Source organism: Sebastes umbrosus, chromosome 3, assembly GCF_015220745.1.
Source record: "Sebastes umbrosus isolate fSebUmb1 chromosome 3, fSebUmb1.pri, whole genome shotgun sequence".
NCBI lineage: Eukaryota > Metazoa > Chordata > Actinopteri > Perciformes > Sebastidae > Sebastes > Sebastes umbrosus.
In genome coordinates, this window is record NC_051271.1 from 38,575,210 (window position 1) to 38,601,576 (window position 26,367).

General features: G+C 42.6%; 2 protein-coding genes across 6 annotated transcripts in view; one reads left to right on the forward strand and one right to left on the reverse strand.

Moving 5' to 3' along the window:
* Nucleotides 1–26,367, forward strand: part of LOC119485296 (zinc finger protein Aiolos-like) — a 44,408-nt gene that overhangs the window by 2,956 nt on the left and 15,085 nt on the right. Inside the window, exon 1 of one of the 5 annotated variants that reach the window (XM_037764786.1) lies at nucleotides 25,496–25,513. The exons of the other annotated variants lie outside the window; for them this stretch is intronic. The gene's annotated coding sequence lies outside the window, so the exon portion shown is untranslated. Of the gene's footprint in view, nucleotides 1–25,495; nucleotides 25,514–26,367 lie in introns of those variants that run through there. 5 annotated transcript variants of the gene reach the window in all.
* Nucleotides 3,192–25,285, reverse strand: LOC119485298 (insulin-like growth factor-binding protein 4). Its single transcript, XM_037764798.1, has 4 exons — nucleotides 23,415–25,285; nucleotides 12,430–12,593; nucleotides 8,772–8,897; nucleotides 3,192–4,677 (listed from the first exon to the last, which is right to left on the reverse strand). Exons 1-4 carry the CDS (start codon nucleotides 23,770–23,772, stop codon nucleotides 4,540–4,542), a joined length of 786 nt encoding a protein of 261 aa, XP_037620726.1. The 5' UTR covers nucleotides 23,773–25,285; the 3' UTR covers nucleotides 3,192–4,539.

The window sequence follows — 26,367 nt, forward strand, 5'->3', positions numbered from 1 at the left end:
GAAATGCAATTACAGTTCAGTACAGCAAGGTTAGAGTTCAAGCAACGTACTATAGCTTAAATACACAGTTTATGTAGTTAGAAGGCCTTTACAAAGTCAAAGCCAAAACCATTTGCCATCCCTCTCAAAAAGATTACAATTAACAAAGAAATGTGTTTAGTAACACTTCATTAGCTGATGAATGATAAGATAGGATTTTGCTGTGTGCATGCAGTTCACTAAATGATTATCGACGTCTCCAGATACTTTGCTTGTAGTCTTTGGAACGAGTTTTAGGATATTTGGTTTTGACAGTTTTAAGCTGCAGCAGTGATTCTCCACCCATACCATCTTCTGTCTATCTGGGTTTTGGTGAACTACCTTTGGATACGTTTCTTTCTTAAGTGACAAGCAAAAGTGGTCATCAGGTGGCAATACACTGTTTCCAGCAAATTGTGTATGTAGTGTTGTTAGCACCGGGAACCAAAAGCATTGGCTTCTGACTGACTGATATTATGTTTGACAGAATAACTAGGCCAAAACAGAGACAGGAAAATAAGTTAACTAAGATCATTTTTATTTGAATACTATATTATGTCTAACCAAAATTGGATGTGAAAATATTGAAAAGTCATTGTAAATTCTTTTATTCCAATTTCATAGTTTTGTAGCAAACTGATAGAAGACACTTAAAACACACCCTCCAAGTTTTTAAGTGTTCTAATATTAGAAGGATTATTTTCTAGAATTTCACTCACACACCTTCAGGAGGCACTGAAGACACTTCAGAGGAATCCTCAGTCTGATGATAAAGGACGACATTTTTCAGATTAATTTGGCCCATATCAACCATCCAACTGGAGGAGAGCAACTACTTTTCACACCGGAAGGTTACATGTTTTACTACTTTGCACAATAACCGAATGAGAGACACACCAAAATTAGAGGATTTTACTTTTCTCAGACTAGCTATTTAAGAAAATAGTTAGACCCAATTCAATATGGAAAAATGTGCAAAAATGCATACTTTTAAAGGGACTGTTTGTAACTTCTTACACGTATAAATCATTGCAAACTACACGGAAGCACCAAAACCGCAAAAGTTCTATCTAGTGAAACCCGTCTGTTAAACAGTGTTGGCCGCGGTCGGAGGACGCGGGGGAGACCGTAGCTTTGGTCTCCAGGACCGGAGTCTCTGCTGTACTCTGCTCCTCTGCTCCTCTGCTCCTCTGCCTGCTTGCCTTCACTCACACACCGCGCTCGTTCTCGCTCTTTCGCTCCACTCTCACGTGCATGCGGGCACACTCCACACTGCAAAATAGTTAGTTTAGCTCTGAGAATATCTAGTGAATGTACAGTGGACTTTTGTGCAGAAATAAATGCTGCAGCTCCTCCAGACCAACAGAGGTTTCCCGTGTCTTGTGAAGTGACGGGGCTCCGCAGAGAGAAACATTATCGTCTCCGACCAAAACTCCGATGTCTCCCCTGTTCCCTTCGGCCGCGGTCGGGAGGCTGAGGCAGGAAAAGCCAACACTAGGATCAGCATTGATTCATGGAGAGACCTTCGTCTGGTCAGCTAACATTACTGCCAAGCAGCTGATATGTAGAGTGATATTGTGCTTTTAGCTGACGTTTGTCGCCTCACTGTTTTGAGCGATGCTCGTTCATGTCTATGTAGAGCGAGCGCGAGCACGAGCAACAGAACGCTGACTTTCGTTGACTTAACGGCCACAGGTGGCGCTGTTAACAAGCAATTTCTGATTCTTACAAACAGTCCCTTTAATAATAATGACAGTAATTGTTTTCATGGCACTTTTTAATTTCTGTGTGGAGCTGAATGGTCCTCCCTCCAGTGGGTTGTGCTCTAATAGTCCTACTGTATTTACAGTAAGACTTACCTGATGTTGAGGTCAAATCAGAGTGTGGAGACATAGAAAAAAGCCCCAAATCCTTTGTGTGGCAGTAGCTGTGAATATCTGTCTTGTCGTTATAAACTTTTTATTTATTAATTTTTTCTTTTCAACATATCTGATGTTACTGCACTGTAATGTCAACACAGTCTCACGGCAGTTCGTAAAACAGTCATGAAATTGTATCTATTTGATTCATGTACATAGACGACCTGTTTTTTCGTGACGCTCAGCACGACTTTCAACAACGTATTTTTCATGCGTTTTCCTACAAATGTCCAGCAACGCGTGACGCACGTGTCAATTTCCACTCCAGTCATTTCAAAATAAAACTACTTAGTTAGGTTCAGGAATAGATTGACCCGGTTAGGCTTAGGCAACAAAACTTCTTAGTTAGCGTTATGAAAAGATCGCGGTTTGGGTTAAAATAACTCTGGAAGTGCCGTAACTTAAGTACGGAAGTTACGTGACAAATACATCAACTTTGACTTGTGGTTTCACACGGGACACGAACATCGGTCTCCTGGGCGAAAGTCCTGTGTTTTTTGACCCAACCCATCGTCCCTGACCTCCTCCCTATACGGCGTTCACTGCTCTCTGTACTTCCCAGTTCACAATTACGTGGATCACACAAATTGATTTTGTGCTGACCATCACGAAAAAAATGTGAAATTCGTGTCTATGTACACAAATCAATACATTACATTTCATGACTATTTCACGAACTGCAGTGCGACCGGGCTGGTAATCTACACACCAACGATTTGTTACGTTGACATTTATGCTGCTCTGTGTGGAGACAGCAACACTAATAATGACCGTCCATCTACACAAGGTGAATTTGTGCTTGAGTCAATAACAACCAAAGTCTCCCATAGAACAGATAGAGCAGGCTGTCCATATCTGGTGGTGACAAACACCAGCATAAACCTGCTACTCTGCCCTGAACTCATAATGCGCACCACCAGTACAATCAAATTGCTTTAAGAATATTACCAGTCTTGCCTACTGTATCTAACATATTTGATGAGTAGCTATGTCACCTGCACTAGTATTACACTCCTTTAACTATTAGTGTGATGCCCTACAGACAATATGAGAACTAAAAACTAGCGTTGACAGATTAACAGGAAATTCTGGTTTCCACATAATCATTAAGCTATCTTTACGGCTACACCTCCTCCATTCAAAGCTTCATGTTAGCTGGGAGTTGCTATGCTGCCAGGAGCTTAGTCATTAAAACTTATTACACTCTGCTTGTATATTTAAGACACATCACTGGCCAATGAAACAATCGGCCAGTTAGCTGCAGCGCCAATGTGGGATGTTACTTTTATATTTTAGCAATAACATTGAAAACACACATTGAAAGCGGCCTTCGCCAATAGCTAGTGCAGATGGTCACACATTTAGTCGATCCTGACACTTGCTGATGCTAATTACTCCACATCCTGAAAATCCCAGTCGTCTGTTCCAATCCTAAACAATGCCCAAAAAAGTGCAGAAGCCATTTTTCTTTTGTATTTTGGCACAATCAGTATATAGCACCACCAAAGTTCTGCCAAGCAGTCTGCTTGGAGAGAAATCCTGTATGTTGAAGCATATTCATAAAAACATGAAAGTCACACTGGCATTTTAGCACCAGCTGGAGAAATAAGATTATCCTATCAGCAGTGTACAGAGTTTTTCCTGCCCCGCTATGCTGCCAGTCCCTCTGGACCGCGATGCTAGAGAGAGCTCTTCGGCGAAGAGAGGAAGCAGAGTTAGCCACGGGGGCGATGGAGCAAATCTATTCTGGCCTTTCAGAGATACAGTTGTTCAAACTAATCTCACTTTCCACTTTTGTGAAAAGCTATGGCTTATCATTTGGTAACGAAGGCAGGGGATTGTTGCATTCTTTTGTTTCCCGTTTCTTTTTTCAGCTGTGCTCATCCCATGATTTATTGCTACTCTTGTGTCGTCGCTGAACTAGACTTTGTGTTTGCAAACACATTTTGTGCTTTGTTTTGACCTTCTTACCAGATGGGTGGTTTTTACGACATTAAGGACAGTAGAATAAGAGCCACATGTTACAACTAATTACACAAATTGTGTGAAAAACTAGTACACGAATCCTTTAATTGATAATCTATCTGGATTGTCCTGATGCAGTAATTCCAATTGATCTAGTACTCCAGAGAGAATAAAACAAATGCTAACAGCTCCTGTTGTATCTCAGGTCTGATTATCTGGTGGGGTTGATGCATTTTCTGACTTTTCAAGAATATTCTACTGAAGTTAGACTCGAGAAAACAACACATTTCGCTCTCTAACAAAGATCACAATTACAACTGTTCTCTGTGGAAGGTTTTTTTTTCTGCCACCTGTAACTTTAAAGCGCATGTGTCTAAAGACTATCAGTCTTCAGTTCACATAGTAGAAACAATACACAACAAGTGCTCAAAAGACTCAGAGATCACATACTCTCACACACAGAAACAAAATAGCAAAAGAACTCAATTCAATGGTTTCCTTTTTGTTGCGCAGGCTCATGTACCGTTGGCCTCAGGTGAAACGAGGCTTTAGAGCGAAGTCCTTTCCTCGTGTAGTTCTACTAATAAGCACCAGTAGAATTCAACTGGTCCTGCACCCCCACTGCCACTCCCACTCCTCAATCCCTCAGGGTAGCAGTCATTAACTGGTGGCAGTCTAGATCCCCTCGCAGCTCCAGCGGGCCCGGCAGCCTCATGCCCGTCTTCTGATCCACACACCAGCACTTTCCCCGCTGGCCGTCACGTGCAGGATGACACTGTGGCCAGAGAAGATATATAGAATATTCTAGTTACATATAACAAATTCTTCAACTACAGGTTCAAATATTAAAGCTGATCTGTTTATATGTTATTATTTATTACACGGCTGTGTTGAATACTTGATTCTGATTGGTCAATCACAGCGTTTTAAGGACTGTTATTTCTTTATAGCAGACCGTTGCTATGTATAGCAGACCGTTGCTATGTGTAGCAGACTGTTGCTATGTATAACAGACCGTTGCTATGTATAACAGACCGTTGCTATGTATAGCAGACCGTTGCTATGTATAACAGACCGTTGCTATGTATAGCAGACCGTTGATATGTATAACAGACCGCTGCTATGCATAGCAGACCGTTGCTATGTATAACAGACCGTTGCTATATATAACAGACCGTTGCTATGGGCGTAGTACTGATGTCGGACTCTGGCGGACCGTTTTTGTGTCAAAATATAGATTTTTTTCAGTAAGTAGCCGTGTAATAAGCGGGATAATGTACAGCTATCGGGTCGTTGTTGTGAAAAGAAACCCCTTCAGGGCGATGAGAGACGCCTCCGCTTCGCGTCGGGGTGCAGGTGCGGCATCGCCCTGTCGAGGATTCTTTCACAACAATGACCGGCTCGCTGTACATTATCCCTTACTTATTAACTAGGGCTGTCACAAGATTAAAATATTTAATTGTGATTATCACAAATTAATCAAACATCTTTTATCTGGTCAAAATGTACCTTAAGGACAAATATGCTACTTTATGCAAATGTATGTATATATTTTAGGGCTGTCCCGAATAAAGTTTTTTGGGCTTCAAAGCCTTGGTGAGAAATATTAGAAGGTAATTGAAGCTTTGGGACAGTGCCGCTGCCGCACTACTGTACACACAAGCACCGATACACATAACAAACAGCGATATCCCTCTGAAAATAACTCATAATAATTCATTTTGAATATGAATAATGAAAAATATGAAATTTAAAAATAACTAAAAATGAAGCTTTCGAATACTGATTTCGAGGTCAATTACCATGACAATAGTCAAAGCTTCGAAGCAATTGGGTAAGCCCTAATATATTTATTATTTGAAATCAATTAACAACATAAAACATAGACAAGATAACATAAGATATTCCTTTGTTAGTCCCACAGTGGCATCATATGAAATTAAAAAACCTAATGAATCCATCGGTACCAACCATGTCATACTAGCTGGTCGTGAAGAAGGCTAAATAATGCTCCAAACTTGTGCTAAATTTTGGCGAAGAAAAAAACTGTCACGGCCATTTTCAAAGGCGTCCCTTGACCTCTGACCTCCAGATATGTGAATGAAAATGGGTTCTATGGGTACCCACGAGTCTCCCCTTTACAGACATGCCCACTTTATGATAATCACATGCAGTTTGGGGTAAGTCATAGTCAAGTCAGCACACTGACACACTGACAGCTGTTGTTGCCTGTTGGGCTGCAGTTTGCCATGTTATGATTTGAGCATATCTTTTATGCTAAATGCAGTACCTGTGAGGGTTTCTGGAATATATCTGTCACTGTTTTGTGTTGTTAATTGATTTACAATAATATACAGTATATACATATATATACATTTGCATAAAGCAGCATATTTGCCAACATGTTGAAAAGAGTATTACATACTTGACAAATCTCCTTGTAAGGTACATTTTGAACAGATAAAAAATGTGTGATTAATTTGCGATTAATCGTGATTAAATATTTTAATTGATTGACAGCCCTTATATATTTATTATTGGAAATCAATGAACAAAAGCATCACATAGCATCACACCGGAAAAGGGGCGAATATTTGCGTTAACTTTGAAATTATTAAAACATAATGAATTATTAAACATTAACAATGGATTAAAGTACCAAGTGTAATGTGAAAGTTGTTGCTCATAATGATAAACCCACAGACACTTATCACGCGACTCTGCAGTTCCCCCTAAGCTTCACTGGGCTTTATAGCATTTGTTTTAATTAATATTTTGGTTTTACTGCTCACCACTTTACAGTTTTGGTTCGCTCTCGCCGTTCTCATCAGCATATTTAAAATAAAAGCCCAGTACATGTCTGTCTGTCTGTCCAGCACCAACGTTAGCGACTAGCTGGTGAACACAGTGCAGCATTTGACAACCAAAGAGATATTTCCCTCAGCAGTTGGTGGAGAGCAAAACCGAGCTAAAATAGAGTGAATATCGGCCACGTGAACACAAACACGACTCCCATTGAATGCTAATGTCGCTCCGTCTCTGCTGGATGTGTAAAAAGTAGGGATGCTAATTTTGAAAAAATGTCTTAACCGATAACCGACCCTCGCTAACCGATTATTAACCGATAACCGGTGTACCAACTGCAGGAGCACAACAGATATTGGTTGACGGGAGTCCCCAGTTCACCGTCTGGGAGCGTTAACTTAGCAGCTACGATGCTGCGTGTAGTGTCGCGGACATGCAGCCACTTTCCCAGTGAGTCTCCACCGCACATTTAGTTTAGTTTAGCAGGTTGTCAGCTGTGTGTCTGCCCGGCGTAACTTTACTGAGTGTCCAACAAACAGTGTGTGTATTTGTGCTACGTTAGCAGCTCTAGCATTGCCGGAGGCTTCGTGTTCGCCGCCGCACACGTAGTCTGAGTAACTTTAGTGAGTTTCCAACAGACCGTGTGTGTGTGTTGGCGGTGAGTGTGAGGTTGTTGGTGGAGTTCTAGTTGTGAACGTAGGTGTAGCAGTGTGTGGACAGTTTATTTGTCGGTGAATAAATGCTACCAAACTACAACTACAACTCTCGCAGAGACCGGAGCCGACTTCCTGTATCCTGCAACTCCGGCTCCGCCTCTTAAGGTGGACTGTTAAGGTGGACCACCTTTCTCCCTAAAGTAACGAGCCGCTCCTCTGAGCCACTCAGCTTTTGAGTTAATTATTAACATTTCTTTTAACCGTTTTAACCGATAGCGTTAATCGGTTTAAATGCTTAATGTCGGTTAACGGTTAAACGGTTAATTATGGACATCCCTGGTAAAAAGGCAACTGCGGTTAAGGTGATAATTTGTTTGTGTTTGTGTTTACTGCTTGTTGTGCCGCCCCCAAGAATCAATTAATGCAGGTTTTTATCAAACTGAGCACTAGGTAAGAGGTTACAGACTAGTTTGTTTATCTTGAAAGAGCAGTCAGTGCTCTGTTGGCGGGGCCATAATCCTCTAAGATGACATCAGACCTGCAGCTTTTAAGCTTTTAAAGATGTTTTCATTGTTTTCTGCATAAATGGTCAGAGTTTCTGCAGTGAGTTACAGTTTCAAAAAAGCCCCCAAGACCAGTTAACAATCTGAGAGCAACCCTGCCATGAAATGACTGCCAGTTGTCCCTCATGACCTGTGCTTTACTTCCCAATAGGGTTTATCACAGTGCAGTTTTAGTTAAACAGTAAACAGATGCCTGTGAATCTGAGCAGACAGAGATACTTTAACCATGTTACACAATCAACAGAACGCAGACTCTTGATGGCCGGTGCCTCAGCAGAGCTTTCCTTTTATCACTCACTCTGCGTCTGCTGCTTTGATTGCATATACAAGTCACAGCAGTCTTATCTGTGTTTTCATGTTCTCTGATTCACTCACTCTTATCTGCATAGTTGCCCAATCTTGCAAAGGTGGAGTAACAAAAAAGCAACTGCATCCAAAAGCTAATTGCATCCATCACAGCAATAAAGTGATTATTGTTAACGGTTTAGTGGAAACCATTTTACACACATACTCAACTCTTGATTCCTGAAAGAGAAATCACTTTTCATGTGAGCTTAGAAAAATAAGGATTTGGCATTACCAACGGCAGTCTGCTTGGAAACACTTTTGTGTTGATCTTGAACTAGTAAGAGACAATATTTCATCGGCTGCAGGCCTGTTTTGTGTTTTGGCCCGCAGATCGCTGATGCGGTTTGAAAGGAACTGTTTGAAGTATTAAGATAGGCATTTTTATTTGTATTGGCTTAATAATAGAGATTTACAGTTCACCAGTACACACGGCCAAATAGCGGTCTGCTCAGTAACTCAGTAAAGTTCATAACGAGCGTGTGCTTGAAATCACAGACCTGTTTGGCGTGGAAATCTCCGTTCTTGTCACAGTTGGGTATGGGGATCGTGAAGAGATCATCATGTGTGCGGCTATTTGACGCCAACCTGTCCAGCGCTCTCTGTAGCTCAGCACGACATGGAGCCTGCGGGAGAAATCAGTTTTCATTTGATGTTTATACACATCAGGAGAGTTCCAGATGTAGATATGTGTAGACATTTGCAATGGTGCAAGAGAAACTGCTGTGTATAAAGGAATGCCAAATTATTAGAGATGCCCCGATCATGTTTTTTGGCACCAATACGATTGCAGATCGTCGATGAGCCGTATCAGCCGATACATGGCCGAAACCAATCAGGTTTTTTTTTTTTGTTTTGTTTTGTTATGGCAGCTGGTATACAAGGCTCCAGACTGTTCACCATCACCTCCCGAAAAATAATTTCAACTGTGCCGAAGTCAGTGTAAACTGTCAAAAATTCTAAATGTTATTACTCTGTTATTGTCATATATACTGGATAATAGCAAAAAATTGCACAATTCAAATGATTCTGAAAAAAATTATTGCACATTGTCATGGCATTAGTAGTTTTAATTATATATTATAAGCTGCTTATGTTAGTGTTCAGAAGTTAAACAGGTCAAAAGTCTCTCTCTGATATCTATATTGCAGTGAAAACATCTCCTTCAAACAACTTTATTTATTCAAGTTTCTCAAAAAAAAACTGAATTTTACAACATCACATTTGAACACAACATGATAACGTTAGAATTTGCCTTCGCCCTAATACTCATTTTGACTGAATATACCTTGAATGCATCTTAATATAACTCAATGGGACCTCCACTGTCGTTGCTGCACTGCCCACCAGCTGCTAGCAGCTAACGTCAACTTGCTCTCCTCCTACCAATTATCTGTCTCACACACCTGTCTCCACGCCGCCGACATGTTTTGTTTTGTTTTAGTAGCGTGTCGCGCCTGAGCAACCGCATGCTGCAACTGGCAACTAGAAAGCATTGATGCCGATCTCCCGATTGCATATTTTTACTGAATATCGGCTAACAGTCGGCAGTCGATCAATTGGGGCATCCCTCCAAATTATTATCTCTGGTTTTCAGAAGAAAATAATGAGAATGTTTACTGTAGGTAAAATCTAAAAATCAACCACCATAAATTAAAGCTGCAGTTGGTAACTTTTATAAAAATAACTTTTTATCATATTTGCTCAAACTGTCACTATATCCTAACAGTAGCACATGAGACAGATAATCTGTGATAAATAGTGCTCCTAATGACATTTGCAAGATTCCACCGCGCCCGAAGGAAAACTACCAATGTCACTGTCAAACTAGTGAACTGTGAAAGAAACCCCTTCAGGGCATTGAGAGACCCCTCCGCTTCGCACCGCAGCATCACCCTGTCGGGGATTCTTTCACAACAATGACCGGCTCGCTGTACATTATCCCTTAGTTACGTAACAAACTTACCTATTTGAACCCAAACCATGATCTTTTCCTAAACCTAACCTAAGTAGTTTTGTTGCCTAAAGCTATCACAGGACAAACACAGGACTTTCATCGAGGAGACCACTGTCCATGTCTTGTGTGAAACCAAAACTTAATGTTGACTTATTTTAAGTTACGTAACTTACTTATGTAACGTACTTAATTTACGGGACGTATGTAACATAGTTGCGTCACGTACATGACGTAGTTAACATACTTAGATTAAGTTACGTAACAAACATACTTATTATACCCCCGCGACAACGTAGTCAGGGGTATATAGCGCTCCGCGTGTCCGTCCTTCCGTCCGTTTGAGTGTCACACTTTCGTTTCCGGAGCAGAACTCAGAAACTATTTAACTTAGGAACTTCAAATTTGGTATGATGGTTGACAGTGTGGTGTAGTTGTGCCTTCTGGGGGTTAGAAGTTCAGGGTGCACCAAATCTTTTGAAATTTTGGCCAAAAACTGTTTTGTTTTTTTTTACTTCAATTTTGTTTCCGGAGTAGAACTTGTTCCATTAGTTCCAAAAGGGCTCAACCTTTGGCCCTACTTTAGTAAGGGTCAAGCAGTGAGCGGGGGTATGTGAGCCATACTCACTTTTACCTTGTTTTAACCCAAACCATGATCATTTCCTAAACCTAACCAAGTACTTTTGTTGCCTAGAGCTATCATAGTTAAATTACATCACATATGTACCATATGTACCACGTATTGAAGTCTATTGGATTACCCTGCACATAGAGAAATGACGCTAAAGGGGTACCCAGTGCGTTGAAAAGTGTTGTGAGTTTGTGCACCCTTACATCGTTTGTTTGTGTCGATGTATCTGCAAATAGTGCTGAGAGTCGGTGTGACGGAGTAGCCGTCACTGACTGTGGGCAGCGCACACACATCACCTCAGGCCACACAGACCAACATTTCTCCGCTGCGCCGCAGGCACACACACACACGCCAAACATTTCTCCGCTCCCTTCCTGGTTCACTTCATAGTTAAAACACATCGCGACATTATTCTCACTCACCAGCTGCTGAAACGCTGCCTGTCCATCCTGTCATGTCCCATTCATGGGTTTGATGAGCGAAACAGGGCCGTAACAAATCCCCCCGTTAAAAAGGGTGCTCTCGCGCATTTTTGAGATCATGTGATCAGCATAAATATGTTTATTATTTTGAATTGTGATTTTGTTGCAAATTCACTTGTTTTGGTTGGGGGGGGAATGTTTAGACAGAGGTATATAATTTATATGTAAAATATGCCTAGGTTAAAGGGACTATAAATATCTTCTATGATGAAGAATGTTGTTAATTGTTATTTTTCTATGTAAGTAATACGCCCAGGGGAGGGGCTATTGGTTTAAAAAGGGGGTCATCTTGGCCAGCTGAAGTCAGTCTGATCTTAAGTGGTTACAGAGAAGGTAATACTCAGGAAGGTAACATATAGATTGCATTTTTGGATTGTTTTTGCCTGTTCTGAAAGAGAAGCATGGAGTTAATGAGGAACTCGATTTTCAGTACTATTTTATGTTTTGTACAGAGCTTATTTTAAATTTTTTCACTTTTTGTAAATATTAAGCACTAATTGCACTTTGGGAGGCCGGCATAATAAAAGGGATTAATACAAAGTTTTCCGACTACGCCAGTGTTTTTCATGTTGTACGGAGTTTTGAAATAGAACCCCGCGACAGTCGGCTGCATTGAATTCACAAGCCAACTAATGACGATGTGAATGCATCATTCTGACAGATTTCTGAATCAATCGGCACAGACAATACCCGCGAAGTCTTTAAAAATTCTAAATGTGGGAGACTGTGGCATCACTGTGCATTTAGACATTTCTGTGTTAAATGAAAGTACTAGAGTGTGGTAAAAACCAGCCTGTTACTGATTAATGGGGATGTTATGATCATGCTTTTGCCAATGTTTAAACAGCAAATTGCATGTTGATGTCAATGTGCACCTGTACTTTATTTCGCAAGACCGCAATTAAATTTTATGGTCTGTAAATAACTAATTTCTCATTTACAACCTGACTGTTACGCTTGTGGCTTTGGAGCTGTAAAGCCTTAATGTAAAACACCTGCTGAGGGCCGAGGCATGTGCTGCAGAGGGGGATTGCCTGTGTTTGTCGTTTTCCGTGAAACTGATAAAGATGTCAAAAGATCGTTTCTCTCACCAGCGCCGCCTTGGTCTCCTCCCTGGCGGTGTTGCTTCTCTGATTTGTGGATTTTGGAGGGTGTCGGGCCAGGGTCTTCTGTATGCAGCGCTTGTCCTGTGGACTGCACCGGATATTGCTGTTGTTCGGGTGTTCAGGGATGATCTCATCCTGCCTCTCCATTGCTAAAGGACAAGGAAAAATCCTTCAGTTCAACAACAAAAAGGACATTGCACTGTCATGGACTATTACATAAACAGTTTGTCAAAAACATTTGCAGGGCTTTTGTTGTAGGATTGTCAGTGCAACATATGACGTTTTAAAGGTCCCATATCGTGCTCATTTTCATGTTCATACTTGTAGTTTGTGTTTCTACTAGAACATGTTTACATGCTGTAATGTTAAAAACAAAACTTAATTTTCCTCATAATGTCTGCCTGAATATACCTGTATTTACTCTTTGTCTTAAACGCTCCGTTTTCCGTTTTAGTGCTTTTCAACGGAATTGCGTTGCCAGGCAACAGTTTGGGTCCATGTTTACTTCCTGTCAGCTGATGTTTTTTAAATACTGTACACTGCAACAGGAAGTAAACTGGGACACATTTAGAATGTTTATGTTTAAAATTGTTTAATGATTTAAAAATTGTATATTTGTGACATCACAAATGGACAGAAATCCTAACGGCTTGTTTCAAACACACAATTTCTTAATATGGGCTGTGTGTATTTCTCTGTATAGTGAGTGTTTTGAAAGTTTAACAGTATTTATATAGCACTTAAACCTGCTATATAATATAAAAGGCATGAAAATCTCCCTTTTTACAATATGGGACCTTTAATGATATGAGCATACTTAAGGGCAACATCCATTTATTTAATTATTCACTTTGGTGTCAGATATAGAGCGGGAGCTGTTCTACTTTTCCCCCTTGTCCTTCTACATAACATCCCATACAGCTGAACATGGTGAGATGTAGGCTAAAAATGAGGCCAGGTTAACCTCAAGGACACAGATCCGTGTTCCCGCTCTGGGAGGTAATCTCTACTTCGGTTCTCGCCCTGGTACTCAACTGCTGCACCGCGGCCATGCCACGAGCTCTGAGGCTTTTTTAAACGATGCCACCCCTGTTCTGCCACCCCCTCTGTACATTGTGGTCTGTGCCACATTCACCTTCGCATCCCTATGATCCTGCAGTTCTGCGGCCCTGCAGGCAGCCAGCTGCTTCCTCAGGAAATGCCCCCCCCTTCCCTCTTCATCCTCCACCCCTCCACAACAACCTCAGTCTGTGCCAGATGGAGGTTGTTAGAAGGTATTTGCACTGTCACAAGTGGGCACAACTGTGTGTGAACTGGTTGGGCGGCTGGGGGGCACAAGATGGGCAAAATGAGGGATAAAGGGTGTGCGTGCCTTTCTGCGTGCACATGCATGCTGCTTTTCACCTGTGGCTTGTAAGACTTGGCAGAGTTTATGCTTTCTGCTCATAACCCATGGCATTTTACAGATTGGCACCAGAATCAAAGCACTGCAGTTTCACCATTTTGAAGCTGTTCTCCTGCTCTGATCATTGAACCAGATCTGAGCTCTGGTTAATATCTAAGGCCACTGCCAGGCATTCACTTAATTGCTGTTGGCAAAGAGACAATGAAGGTGGCTCAGTAGCCTCCTTAATCTTGTGCAATGTGCAGCCTTTTCTCAGGTCTACAATGCACGAAGGCTCACACACACACACAATCAAAACCAGTACGAACTTTTCTTTGCACTAGCCAGTTCTGGCCCCGCTGCATTCAGGATATAGATCCTGTTTTTTTCTCACAACTTGGCGACAACAGTTGGACGGTGACCGTGTTTCTCTAAACTTCATAGACAGTCTTCTTGCTTGGCTTGGCTTCTCTGGGGGGGGGGGGGGGGGGGGGGGGAGTGTCTCTTGGCTGTTTGTATTTTTAGTCTTGTTGCTGTTAAGGCATGCTCATCAGCACTTTCTTCCACAAGAGCCAACAGGGTTTCAGCTGTTTCCTTTGTTCCAAGTTGTTCTTTCTCCTCTTTTGCCAGTTCACACTTTTCCGATTCCACACTCTTTCGCAGGGCGAGCCAAAGTGATTTAGAAGTGGGTCAGGGGTGGCATGTCCTGTTTGCTACCACTGCTGTTTTCTACAGAGGAAGTCGCCACTTCTCTCTGTGGTTTTATTTGATTTGGATCAGCAGCATATAATTCCTGCAGTGCATTATCAGCCCCAGAGCCAACACATCGCAGTGCATTGCCAGTCACAGGTGCACAGCAAAGATAAAGAAAGATCTTGAGCAAACACATAATCATTGCTCGCTCTATCTAGTTAAATATTTGTTGTCATATATCCGCACTTGCAAATGTATTTGTCACGCTGGCCACCAGGTGTGTGAGCATCATTCATGATGGGATAGAGAGAGCAGATGAACACATTTTCCTTCCATCACTTTACAAGTTCATCGCAGTTACTGTACATAATTTAATCTAAATTATGTTCAAGTTCATGCCACGTCTTCTGTTTATATATTTGTCTTCTCTTTGCTGTCCGCAGAACAATGACATATGGAACTAAAGGGGTCGTCAGATTTCAAATTCCACTGTTTGTGGCCATAAAGCTGAACTTGTAAACCTCAGAGACAAATATCCTCCTTAAATAAATATTTAGCTACGCTCAGCGAGATTGGCAGAGTACTTTCCAATGGTTTATACTTCCACTAGCTTAGATGTTGGATCTAAGCCAAAAGAGAGTCCACTATGTCAGACATTTGTACAAAAACCTTGAGATGCACCCTTTTAAAAAATAACAACTTAATTTGTGCTCTGTTTAATAAAAATACACCGAGAATAGTTACAGGGCGCTCATGAAGTGAGGTAGGTAGGTAACGTAAAGGATTACTATAAAAGAAGATCCTTTTTTTGCTGAACTCTAGTGGTTTAACTTCTCATTTTGCCACAGTGATGTAGGAATGTACTTCAAGGCGTGTCGGTCCGCCCTGACATCACTGTTGGGTGTTCTTACAGGTGCAACTGGTGAAGTTATAGGTAGGGCTGTACCAAATGTCCTTTTTTACATTCTATTGAGGTTTTCAAATGAGGCTTTGACTGTCTGTCATCATATTTTATGATGTCATCACCCTAAAAAAAAGGAACAAATTTGATTTTGTGTTATTGTGGTTATATAAATGTAATTTATGGTGCTGTTAGTTGGCTGCTAGACCGCCCCCGTTAATACAAACCATGCTTCCCTTTGTGTGCGACAAGCCAGAGAGCAAATGTTTTTGAAAGGCTCAATGCCAACAAATATGGACTGAAGCAGATTATCTTTTCAATATTTTGATTTTTGGACATTACAATGCTCTGGAGTTATTGGAAATGTTTAGCCACCACTGGAATATAATTTTTACTAAGGCTATTAATCAATTCAAATATTTAATCTTGATTAATCGCAAATGAATCACACATTTTTTTATCTGTTCAAAATGTACCTTAAAAGGAGATTTGTCAGGTATTTAATACTCTTATTAATATGGGAGTGGACAAATATGCTGCTTTATGCAAATGTATGTATATATTTATTATTGTAAATCAATTAACAACACAAAACAATGACAGATATTGTCCAGAAACCCTCACAGGTACTGCATTTAGCATAAAAAATGTGTGTCAGTGTACTGACTTGACTTGCCCCAAACTGTATGTGATTATCATAAACTGGGCATATCTGTAAAGGGGAGACTCGTGGGTACCCATAGAACCCATTTTCATTCACATATCTGGAGGTCAGTGGACAAGGGATCCCTTTGAAAATGGCCATGCCAGTTTTTCCTCGCCAAAAGTTAGCATAAGTTTGGAGCGTTATTTAGCCTCCTTTGCGACAAGCTAGTATGACATGGTTGCTATCAATGGATTCTTTAGGTTTAGTCCTAGTTCGATATGATGCCAGTATTTTCACTCTAGCCCGCTACACCTAAAAATCGTAAGTTGCGAAAATGTGTTAAAGAAATTAGTGGCATTAAAACGAAGTAAGGGTACAGCGAGCCGGTCATTGTTGTGAAAGATTCCCCAACAGGGCGATGCTGACGCGAAGTGGAGGCGTCTCTCATCGCCCTGAAGGGGATTCTTTCACAACAATGACCGTTTGAAACAAGCCGTCAGGATCTCTGTCCATTTGTGATGTCACAAATATACAATATTTAGATCATTACACGGTTTTAAACATAAACATTCTAAATGTATCCCAGTTTATTTCCTGTTGCAGTGCATGTGAATGACATCAGCTGACAGGAAGTAAACATGGACCCAAGCCCCTGCCTAGCAACGCAATTCCATTGAAATGTGCTAAAACGGAGCGTTTCAGACAGAGGGTGAATACAGGTATATTCAGGCAGACAGTATGAGGAAAATAAAGTTTTTTTTTACATTACAGCATGTAAACATGTTCTAGTATAAACACAAATACAAGTATTAACCTGAAAATGAGCACGATATTGGACCTTTAAGTGCAATGGAGAGCTACTGCTCAGTGCATTACTGAGGCCTTTGCCTTAGTCACGGTCATTCCTGTTCTGCCACCTTATTCATTTATATTTTACAAACATTGGGATTAGTCGGATTTTAACAAAATATCTTGCCTAGAGTGGCTTAAAGTGTGAATTTCGCAGAAAACATTGTGTGTCGTATTGTGGTTCTCCACTAGATAGAATAGATTATACTATATTGACAGCAACTAATCTCCTGAAAAATGAATACTCTTTGGGGAGAGAACCCCTCCAAAAATGTTGCTTAACACATTGATAAGTGTTTTTTTCAACAGTTTCTGGCAGCGACCTCAAAAGCCAACTAGGCGTACAACCAAAAAACTGTTCGGTTCAGTCAACACGGGATCCTGGTTTCCAGGTAGAAGCTTTCTTTGAATCAGTTAATCATCAGAGTTGATGTCTAGTGCAGTTGGTTCAGAACGCTGTTAAAGACTACCAGCATGTGCTGTGAGAAGGCCAGTGGAAATTTTGAAATAGTGTCTTTTGTCAAAGGAAAGATAGAAAGTTAAATCCGCACTGAATCACAAAGACGACCTTTGTGAAAAAGTAAGGCTGCTGCTACACTGTCTGATGCTGCTTTGGCCACTTCCAATTCAACTGATGTTAAAGCAGACATCCAGAGGTATGACACGTCTGAGTCTGAATCCAAAGAGAGCAGACCAGCAGCAGTTTGCTGTCCTGTTTGATTTAGTCTTTATTTACCCTTTAAGGAGCAGAAAATCATTAGGAGCAACCCATCTGAAAGGATTCAAAGATGCATACTTTCAATCCTAAATTGCAATAATCTCACAGGTTTTATAGATTATATTTAGGAGAATATTCTGTTGAACTTTGCCGCTGTAGAACGAAGTTCACAGAAACTGAAGCCACAACATAAAACCACATTCAGCTTAGCAGTTTGTGAACTCTCTCTAATAAGACAGATATAACGCGCACACACACACACACACACACACACAAAGGTTTGGATCAGAGAGAAAAAAATATGAATAAAGGATAGAGCAGAAACTCTTCCAGATGGATCATCATCAGAATAAACATTCTTCAATCTTTTGGATCAAAACATTGTGCTGCATGATGAAAATAAAACATGTTTTGGGGGAACTTTAGTGCAATGTGAGGTTTTCCCCACATTCACTGCCTCCTCTGAGATTCACATGTTTCTTCTGTTTTCAGGAAGCAATCCTATTTTACAATCTAGATGTCACTTATGTAACAACAGAACTGAACTGAGTTATTATAGTCATCTTTAGCCTCCATAGGCTGGACTCCATCACTACTTGTTTTGTAGATTGATTTTTGCAAGCAGATAAACTCAGTGAGCCATCCGTCACTTGTTGATGCACCGATACTACTACTACATGTGATGAATAGATCTATGAATAGAGAGAAAGCTGCAGCTGCACTGAATTAGGTCAAACTATTTTGAGTTACATCATTAACTTAACTTTGAGTAGATTTCTCATATTTCAATATATGTACAGAATCAGGATGTTGAGTGGAATTATTAATACTACATCATTTCTATCGGCCAGTGAAGGGGCACACTACCTGCAACATCAGTAACAAATTAGGGCTGTCAATCGATTAAAATATTTAATCACGATTAATCGCATGATAGTCCAGAGTTAATCGCGATTCATTTTTTTATCTGTTCAAAATGTACCTTAAAGGGAGATTTGTGTTTTTAGTATTTAATAGTCTTATCAACATGGGAGTGGGTAAATATGCTGTTTTATGCAAATGTATGTATATATTTATTACTGGAAATAAATTAACAACACAAAATAATGACAAATATTGTCCAGAAACCCTCACAGGTACTGCATTTAGCATAAAACAATGTGCTCAAATCATAACATGGCAAACTGCAGCCCAACAGGCAACAACAGCTGTCAGTGTGTCAGTGTGCTGACTTGACTATGACTTGCCCCCAAAACTGCATGTGATTATCATAAAGTGGGCATGTCTGTAAAGGGGAGACTTGTGAGTACCCACAGAACTAGGGATGTTCATAATTAACCGTTTAACCGTTAACCGACATTAAGCATTTTAACCGATTAACGCTATCGGTTAAAACGGTTAAAAGAAATGTTAATAATTAACTCAAAAGCTGAGCGGCTCAGAGGAACGGCTCGTCACTTTAAGGAGAAAAGCTGGTCCACCTTAACAGCCCACCTTAAGAGGTGAAGCCGGAGTTGCAGGATACAGGAAGTTGGCTCTGGTCTCTGGCTCGCTTGAGCGGAGTGGAGGAGTTGTAGTTTCGTAGCATTTATTCACCGACAAATAAACTGTACACACACTGCTACACCTACGTTCACAGCTAGAACACCACCAACAACCTCACACTCACCACCAACACACACACACGGTCTGTTGGAAACTCACTAAAGTTACACAGACTACGTGTGCGGCGGCGAGCAAGAAGCCTCCGGCAATGTTAGAGCTGCTAACGTAGCACAAATACACTGACTGTTTGACACTTCCGCTGGGCAGACACACAGCTGACAACCTGCTAAACTAAACTAAATGTGCGGTGGAGACTTTTACTGGGAAAGTGGCTGCATGTCCGCGACACTACACGCAGCATCGTAGCTGCTAAGTTAACGCTCCCGGACGGTGAACTGGGGACTCCCTGTGTTCCTGCAGCTGGTACACCACTGCTTGCGGGGCACAAATCTTGTCGGTTAACAGTTAATAATCGGTTAACGAGGGTCGGTTATCGGTTAAGAACATTTTTCAAAATGAACATCCCAGTTTTCATTCACATATCCTGAGGTCAGAGGTCAAGGGACCCCTTTGAAAATGGCCATGCCAGCTTTTCCTCACCAAAATTTAGTGTAAGTTTGGAGCGTTATTTAACCTCCTTCTCTAATAAAAGAATATTTTTATTTTATCTTCTCGACAAGCTAGTATGACATGGTTCATATGATGCCAGTATCTTCACTTTAGCTTTAAAACTGAGCCCGCTACAACCTAAATATTGCAGGTTGCGTTAAAGAAATTAGTGGCGTTAAAACTGATTTTCATTAACGCGTTATTATCATGTTAACTTTGACAGCCCTATAACAAATACAATATTTCATCTTGGTGAAAGGCGTGAATTAACAGTAATGAACATTACTCAGAAGAAACACCTCATTAATAAAAAATCTGCATTCATCAAGATATTGACATGTAGATTGCTGCATTGTTTTTATTGCTGAATTAATAGGTTCACGTATGAAATCTCAGCTCTCGAGGATCGGCCGTCTTCCTCAGATTAGGCCTGTTTCACGGCAATGTCGGACTGTTTATGTATCTCTCAGCTCCAACACTAGAAGGGGGCTAATCACATTTACTCCAGCTGTACAAATGTGCTGCACAACCCAAAGAAAGCAAATACACAACATTAAGGGGACATCTGCTGAAAAAGGTTTTTTTTTTGGGGGGGGTGGGGGGGGGGGAATCCTCATATAGCACCCTGAAAATACACCCACATCTTTAACACAACTCCCAAAACGTGCCGAGGAGTCCTCGCTCGTAGGAGGAAGGAAAATGTAGGTTAGGCATGCTGCTTTCATAAAGACCCGCGTGCGTCACAGCAAATCGGGGCGTAGTTGGACAGAGTCCGGCTCCATCGACAGCTTCATTCATGCAACTCCTTCGGTGCCTGTAGGTGTAAGACTTTTCATATCTGACATCTGTATCGGTTTGTAAATAAAATCCGTTTCACTGTCAGAGGGAAGCGTTTGAATACGACACCAGGCAGACTCAGCAGGAATGCGGGAACAGACGCCAACGCACGCATGATGATTTATTCTAAGTATTAAGATAGAGAGGGTTTCTAAGAATGGGATATTAAGATGCACTAAAGCTGTATTAGACCGTGACACAAGATGCAGGGTAATGCTTGTTGTTGCTATGGAAATTGGGTTCAAGAATAGCCTTAGTTGGTCCATTTTTGAGAGAAATGCACTGTTTTGAACCAAAGAAAATGGACCGTAACTCTTGCAAGCCTGATAAATGAATTATCTTTACTTAGCTCCTTCTTTCACTGGTAGTAAGCAGTAAATCAAATGAAAATGAAGTGGCAATCATGAGGCAGCACAAATCTTCACAATACAAGTGTTCTGTTGCAGTATGCAGATGCAGAGAAGGCTGAACACCCTAAATTCCCTTCAGTCTGCCTCTACTAGTCCTTTTCATTAGGAATTCTCTCGCTTTTTAAAAACCCTCTTCTATTTTTATCTAGCATGTTCACTGTTGCTAGGAGTGGGGCAGTGTCAGACATGTATTCAGGAGATGCACCCCCTTGTTTAATAATGCATAAGTACGGTGAATGCGCCACAAAGGAAATCTCCTGCTTGTGACTGGAGTTGCTCCTCGCCTCTCCCCCCACGCCTTTTCTGATTGTCTCTTCGCTGCCACGGTTTACATAGAACATTCTTATACAGCGGATCTGAGCTGCTGCCCAGAAGAATTGATTTACAGTGTGATTTATTGGGCAGAGCTTCCCCGCTTTGTTATGACAGACTCCAGGGGTGAGAAGGAGTGTGGAGGCAAACAGAACTCAGCACTCAGATTACAGAACACCCAAAAACAAAACTTATGAACTTTCCAAAAAAAAAATCTTCCATCTACTGCCGCCCCGCCCCGGAGAAAGGACCTGAGACTCCCCCCCCCCCCCCCCCCTACAGTGCGCTATAACTCAGTTCCGGGCCGGCCGATCGGACAACGCAAGGCATCAAAGAGCAGAACATTTTTCAGGATAAACTGGTGTGGACGGACAGAGCCGAGCCAAGCCGAGACAGCCCTCTCAAACAGCTTTCTGATTCCATTTAGTCATGCTATGTGCCGGCCTAACCTATGCTGGCCCTGCACAGAGAGCAGAAGGCTCTCATTTCAGCTCTGGCAGCAAGAGTGCCGATGAGCTCATCCTCATGAAGGAGCTGGACGCGGTGGGCGATGCGCTCGAAGGCTTGTTAGGGGGGTTGGGGGGGGGTGCACCCAGGGCCAGGGGAAACAGATGCTGCAATGAAGATGAGAGTCCTGGGAGTTCTATATTGGCTAAGTTCATCCAAATCTTTGGTGTTCTGGCGCTAGCAGATAGCCTATACTGCCATTACCAGTAACTGTCTGGGAGCTCAGTGGAAGCAACGGCGGAACAGCTAGTTGATCATGTGGAACAAATGAAAGAACCACCTTTGTCTGCGACACATTATAACAATTGTCTCATATGGCATAATGGAAATCAACACCACTCCCTTTGCGGAGAGCAGAGCGAGACAAACAGCGGAGACCGTTTCACCAGTAGAAAGAAGTTCACGTCGAAGCAGTGAACTGGAACTGGGTCTGCAGATAAGCTGTCCAGTGTTAGACATCCCACTGTGTGAAAGTGGAAACAGACTTTTCTTCTTTGCAAAAAAGGAATGCAACAACAAAGAGGAGAATGAGAAGCTGTACCAAAAGAGTGTGATAGAGACATTGACAGACGAAGAAGAGTTAGACATCTGCAGCAGCAGCAGCAGGAGGAGGAGGAGGAGGAAGAGGAGGAGGAGGAGGAGGAGGAGGAATGGGGGCGTCCATGAAAGAGCACCAAGTGAATTACTGATTGCAGAGAGCTCTAATAGCCCCAGGCTGGCCACACTCCATTACAGTCATTTCATACAGCAGCTTTTATTACCTCCTCCCATTACAAATACACACACACACACACACTCAGACTCTCACATTCCCAGTACCACCACAATGCATTTCATTTCACTGCTTGCACTGCACGACTACCTGCAGGATCCCAGTTTAACGTTGGCATGATGAGGTAATTGCACAGCCAAGGGTTGCTGGGATATGTAACTATCTGCATTAACCAAATGCACGGTTCTTTCGCTGAAACAGGTAACTAACTTGCAGTCATACAGATGCATGCAGCAGACGCACACAGTAGAAAAAAGTCCTCATGCACACTAACATGCACACACACGCCCACCTCAGCCATCACCACAGCGCTCTGCTCTCTGAAGCCTGCTCTGCGTCTTAACATCAGGGCCCCTTTCACAGCGAGCGGCCGCAGGACAGCAGAGGGACTGTGTGCGCTCTCCCATCAGGCCATGCGTGAGGAGCTGGTGTGTGTCCACGCTCTGGTTCAGGGCTTAGCCGAGATTAGGGGTAAACAAGCAGGACATTGTCACACACCCCCACCCCCCAACTCTGACCCTGCCCGGCTCAGGTAAGGCCCAGGGAGCGGAGACAGAAAATATTCTGGTCTGCTCGGCCATGGGTCCACAGAGACGTCGGTCCAGGTTTGGAGAGACCTGGTCAGCTGTTCAGTGCTTCACACTATGAGAGCATCTTGACTTAGACATCTGTAGATACCAAAGGTGGTGTAAATGCTTTGGTGCTGTGAGCCTGATTGTAATTTACAAAAAGGAAGAAGAAGAAGTGTAAAGAAGTTCAACAAAGACTCTGAGTCCTTCACTCTCACCTGAGTTCTCCTCCACCTCTCTCTCATCAGTGCACACCCCCTGGCCGTGCATCAGCGAGTGCAGTGGCCTCTCCACGCCACGCGGCGGGTAGCAGCGGAGGCCCGTGCCACATCGGGGCGAGTAGACGCCACAGTGCGCCCCTTTTGCCAGGGCGCAGGTGGGGCAGCAGCCGCAGCCGGGCTCCCGCACCGTCTCCTCACAGCCGTCCGGCAGACGGCAGCTGGCCAGCCTCTCCTCGGAGCACAGCGGGCAACGGATGGCCTGGTCCGACAAGCACAGTGCCACCAGCGACAGGGCACCGAATGCCCAAAGGCCCCAGCAGGACGGAGCTACTGCCACACCACTTCCACGCACCATGGCAGCCCCCGGCACCTGCACGCAAATCCTTTGCCCTCGTGTATGCTCCCCTTTGGCTTCCCTCTCCTCTGAGTGTTGTGCAGCTTTTGATCACTTTCTACTTCAACAGCAGATTTTTAGAGCAACAAGAGAGGCTGGAGAGGAACGCTTTGTCCAGGATGGTCTTTGATATTTTCAGCTGGTTAGTGTTTCAATTGCAGGGACACAATGCCTCTGCTGTATTGCCTCTCCGTTCCTCTGATTCAATTTCACAGCGCAGAAATTGGAGCCTGCTCGTGATCTGCTCGGCCGGCGAATGTAGTGGTGATAAGAACTAGTTTTTTTTGTTGTGTTGGAATGAACAGTTGCAGGAAGGATATCCACCACTGTGTTCAGGTGAGTCTTGCTCTCTCTTCGAGTTTGAGTCCAGAGGCTCGCCCCGAACCGCTAACGAAACACCCAAAAAAAATCTGGTCTACAAGTGTCCAAATGCAAAGCAGGTCATCGAAAGGCAGCGTTTTAAGTAACAGCTGCAGTTTCCTCCTCTTGCCGGTGTGCAGTGTAAAGGACTCGCTCCTAAGAATGGCTCAACACGAGTGGCTCTCCTTGGACTTTATACTGGTCCATGGACACGCCTCTTTTCTACAGTGAGAGAGGAGCTGGAAAGCACAGCAGAGAAAAGCCAGGCTAAAGCTCTCTCTCTCTCTCTGTCTCCCTCTGTCTTACTCTCTAGCTCTCCTACTCAGACACACAAGCTTGTATACACTCTCCCTCACTTGTCCTTTCTCAATCCTGAGTGCACGCAGAGAGAGAAAAAAACAGCTGAATCGCCGTCTCAGTTGTTCACACACTGATTACACTTAGTTTTCTCTCCCCCACTCTCCTGCTGTTATTCTTCTCACTCATACATGTCTGACATGTGACAATTACTGGGATATATTCATTTGCATTAATGAAACATTTGAGTTTGTAAAAAAACAAAAAAAAATACATCAGTGCTGTTCCACTTTAATCAACCCCAAATGCCCAACACACACACACACACACACACACACACACACACACACACACAAACACGTGTGTGCCTCTGGGGTCGAGAACATTGTTCAAACAACAAAGCGACCTCATGCCTGCTCCCTCAACAAGGTCTCAGTGTGTTTGTGTGTGTGTGTTTGCGTATGTGTGCGTCCAGTGGTCAGTCCAGTCTTTGCTGTTGTCCCCCCACCCCATTATGTTGGTGCCCAGATCTCTCTCTCTCTTGCTACTAACTGGAGTGGGCAGCTATAAAAGGCAAATGGACAGTCTCACCCCCCCTCCCTTGCTGCCGCCCTGCCCCCACCGGTCCTTAAAAAAGCCTCCCACCAGTGGGATCGCAGGATAACTTTTAACAACGCTGCAAACCGGGACAGTTTATTATACACGTGTGCGTTTCCGATCATGAAAGAGTCTGTAAATCAGCATGTTACTTTGTTCTCGTTTGCCCGTGTGTGCAGATATGCCCTGCACCCAGCCTTTAAGGTTTGGAATCATGGCTTTTATTGGTAGACATCTCTCTCTCTCTCTCTCTCTCTCTCTCTCTCTCTCTCTCTCTCTCTCTGTGTTCCTTTGCCTCCGTTTTGCCATGGAAACCCAGCATGTATTGTAATGCCTTTGTGAGTGTGCTTTCTTTCAGTTTTTTTTTTTTTCTTTTCCGGCTGGTAGCTGGTTGCCATAGGCGGACCATGGGCCGCAGCCAAGCCTTACAAGGCCGTGCACCACTCAGGTGGGTGCTGCACTGTGTGTTTGTTAGTTACAGATTCCTCATCTCGTCCCTGCTTGGCGAACGGTCAGGAATTAGTCCCAAGATATCAACGGCCCTCGCTGGGATTTAGCCACTTTCAAATACTTGAAAGAAAAACTACATCTGGTCAGCCTCAAGTAAATAGCTTGACTGACTGTAACAACAATGTACTAAAGCAGTAAGTAGTTAGAGGAGCGGCTCTCTGGTCCTGGAGCTCACAAGAGCTGCTTTCATTATGTGTCATTTATGAGGTGTTTTACTGTGTGTGTGTGTGTGTGTGTGTGTGTATGTATGTGTGTGTGTGTTAAGGATTTATTATTGTCATTACAATACAGGATTGTACAGAAGAGGATTAGAGCCACATGTGAAAACTTTACTTGAGTTGGGAGAATAGACTTTAAAGTCAGATTCAGGATGGTTGCTCAGTAGGTGTTTGCTGTTTGCCAGTGAGTGTCTGTAGTTTCATATTTCACCAACAATATTTGTGTTTGGTAAGTCTTTGTAACAGACTAAAGCCAGGTTTATGCTCGCCATGGTTGCCCCCAGTTTTCGTACCACTCGGTCGAGTACCTCTGAATTTCTGTAACTAGGCGCCCGCTGCACATGTGAGGCTATTCAGACATGACCGTCTCAATAAGATAAAAGCAAATCACTCAAATTAAGAAAAGATAATGAATCAGAAAGACGGACAATTTCTTTTAAATGCTTTAAAAGCAGGAGATCTTAGAAATCAACGTAGTAAATATTTTGCCGGCTGAATCAAATTGTTTACACCTCCGTTTCATTATAATACATTTTGATCTGTTGACTCCTTTCTGTACAGGGATTGTATAAAG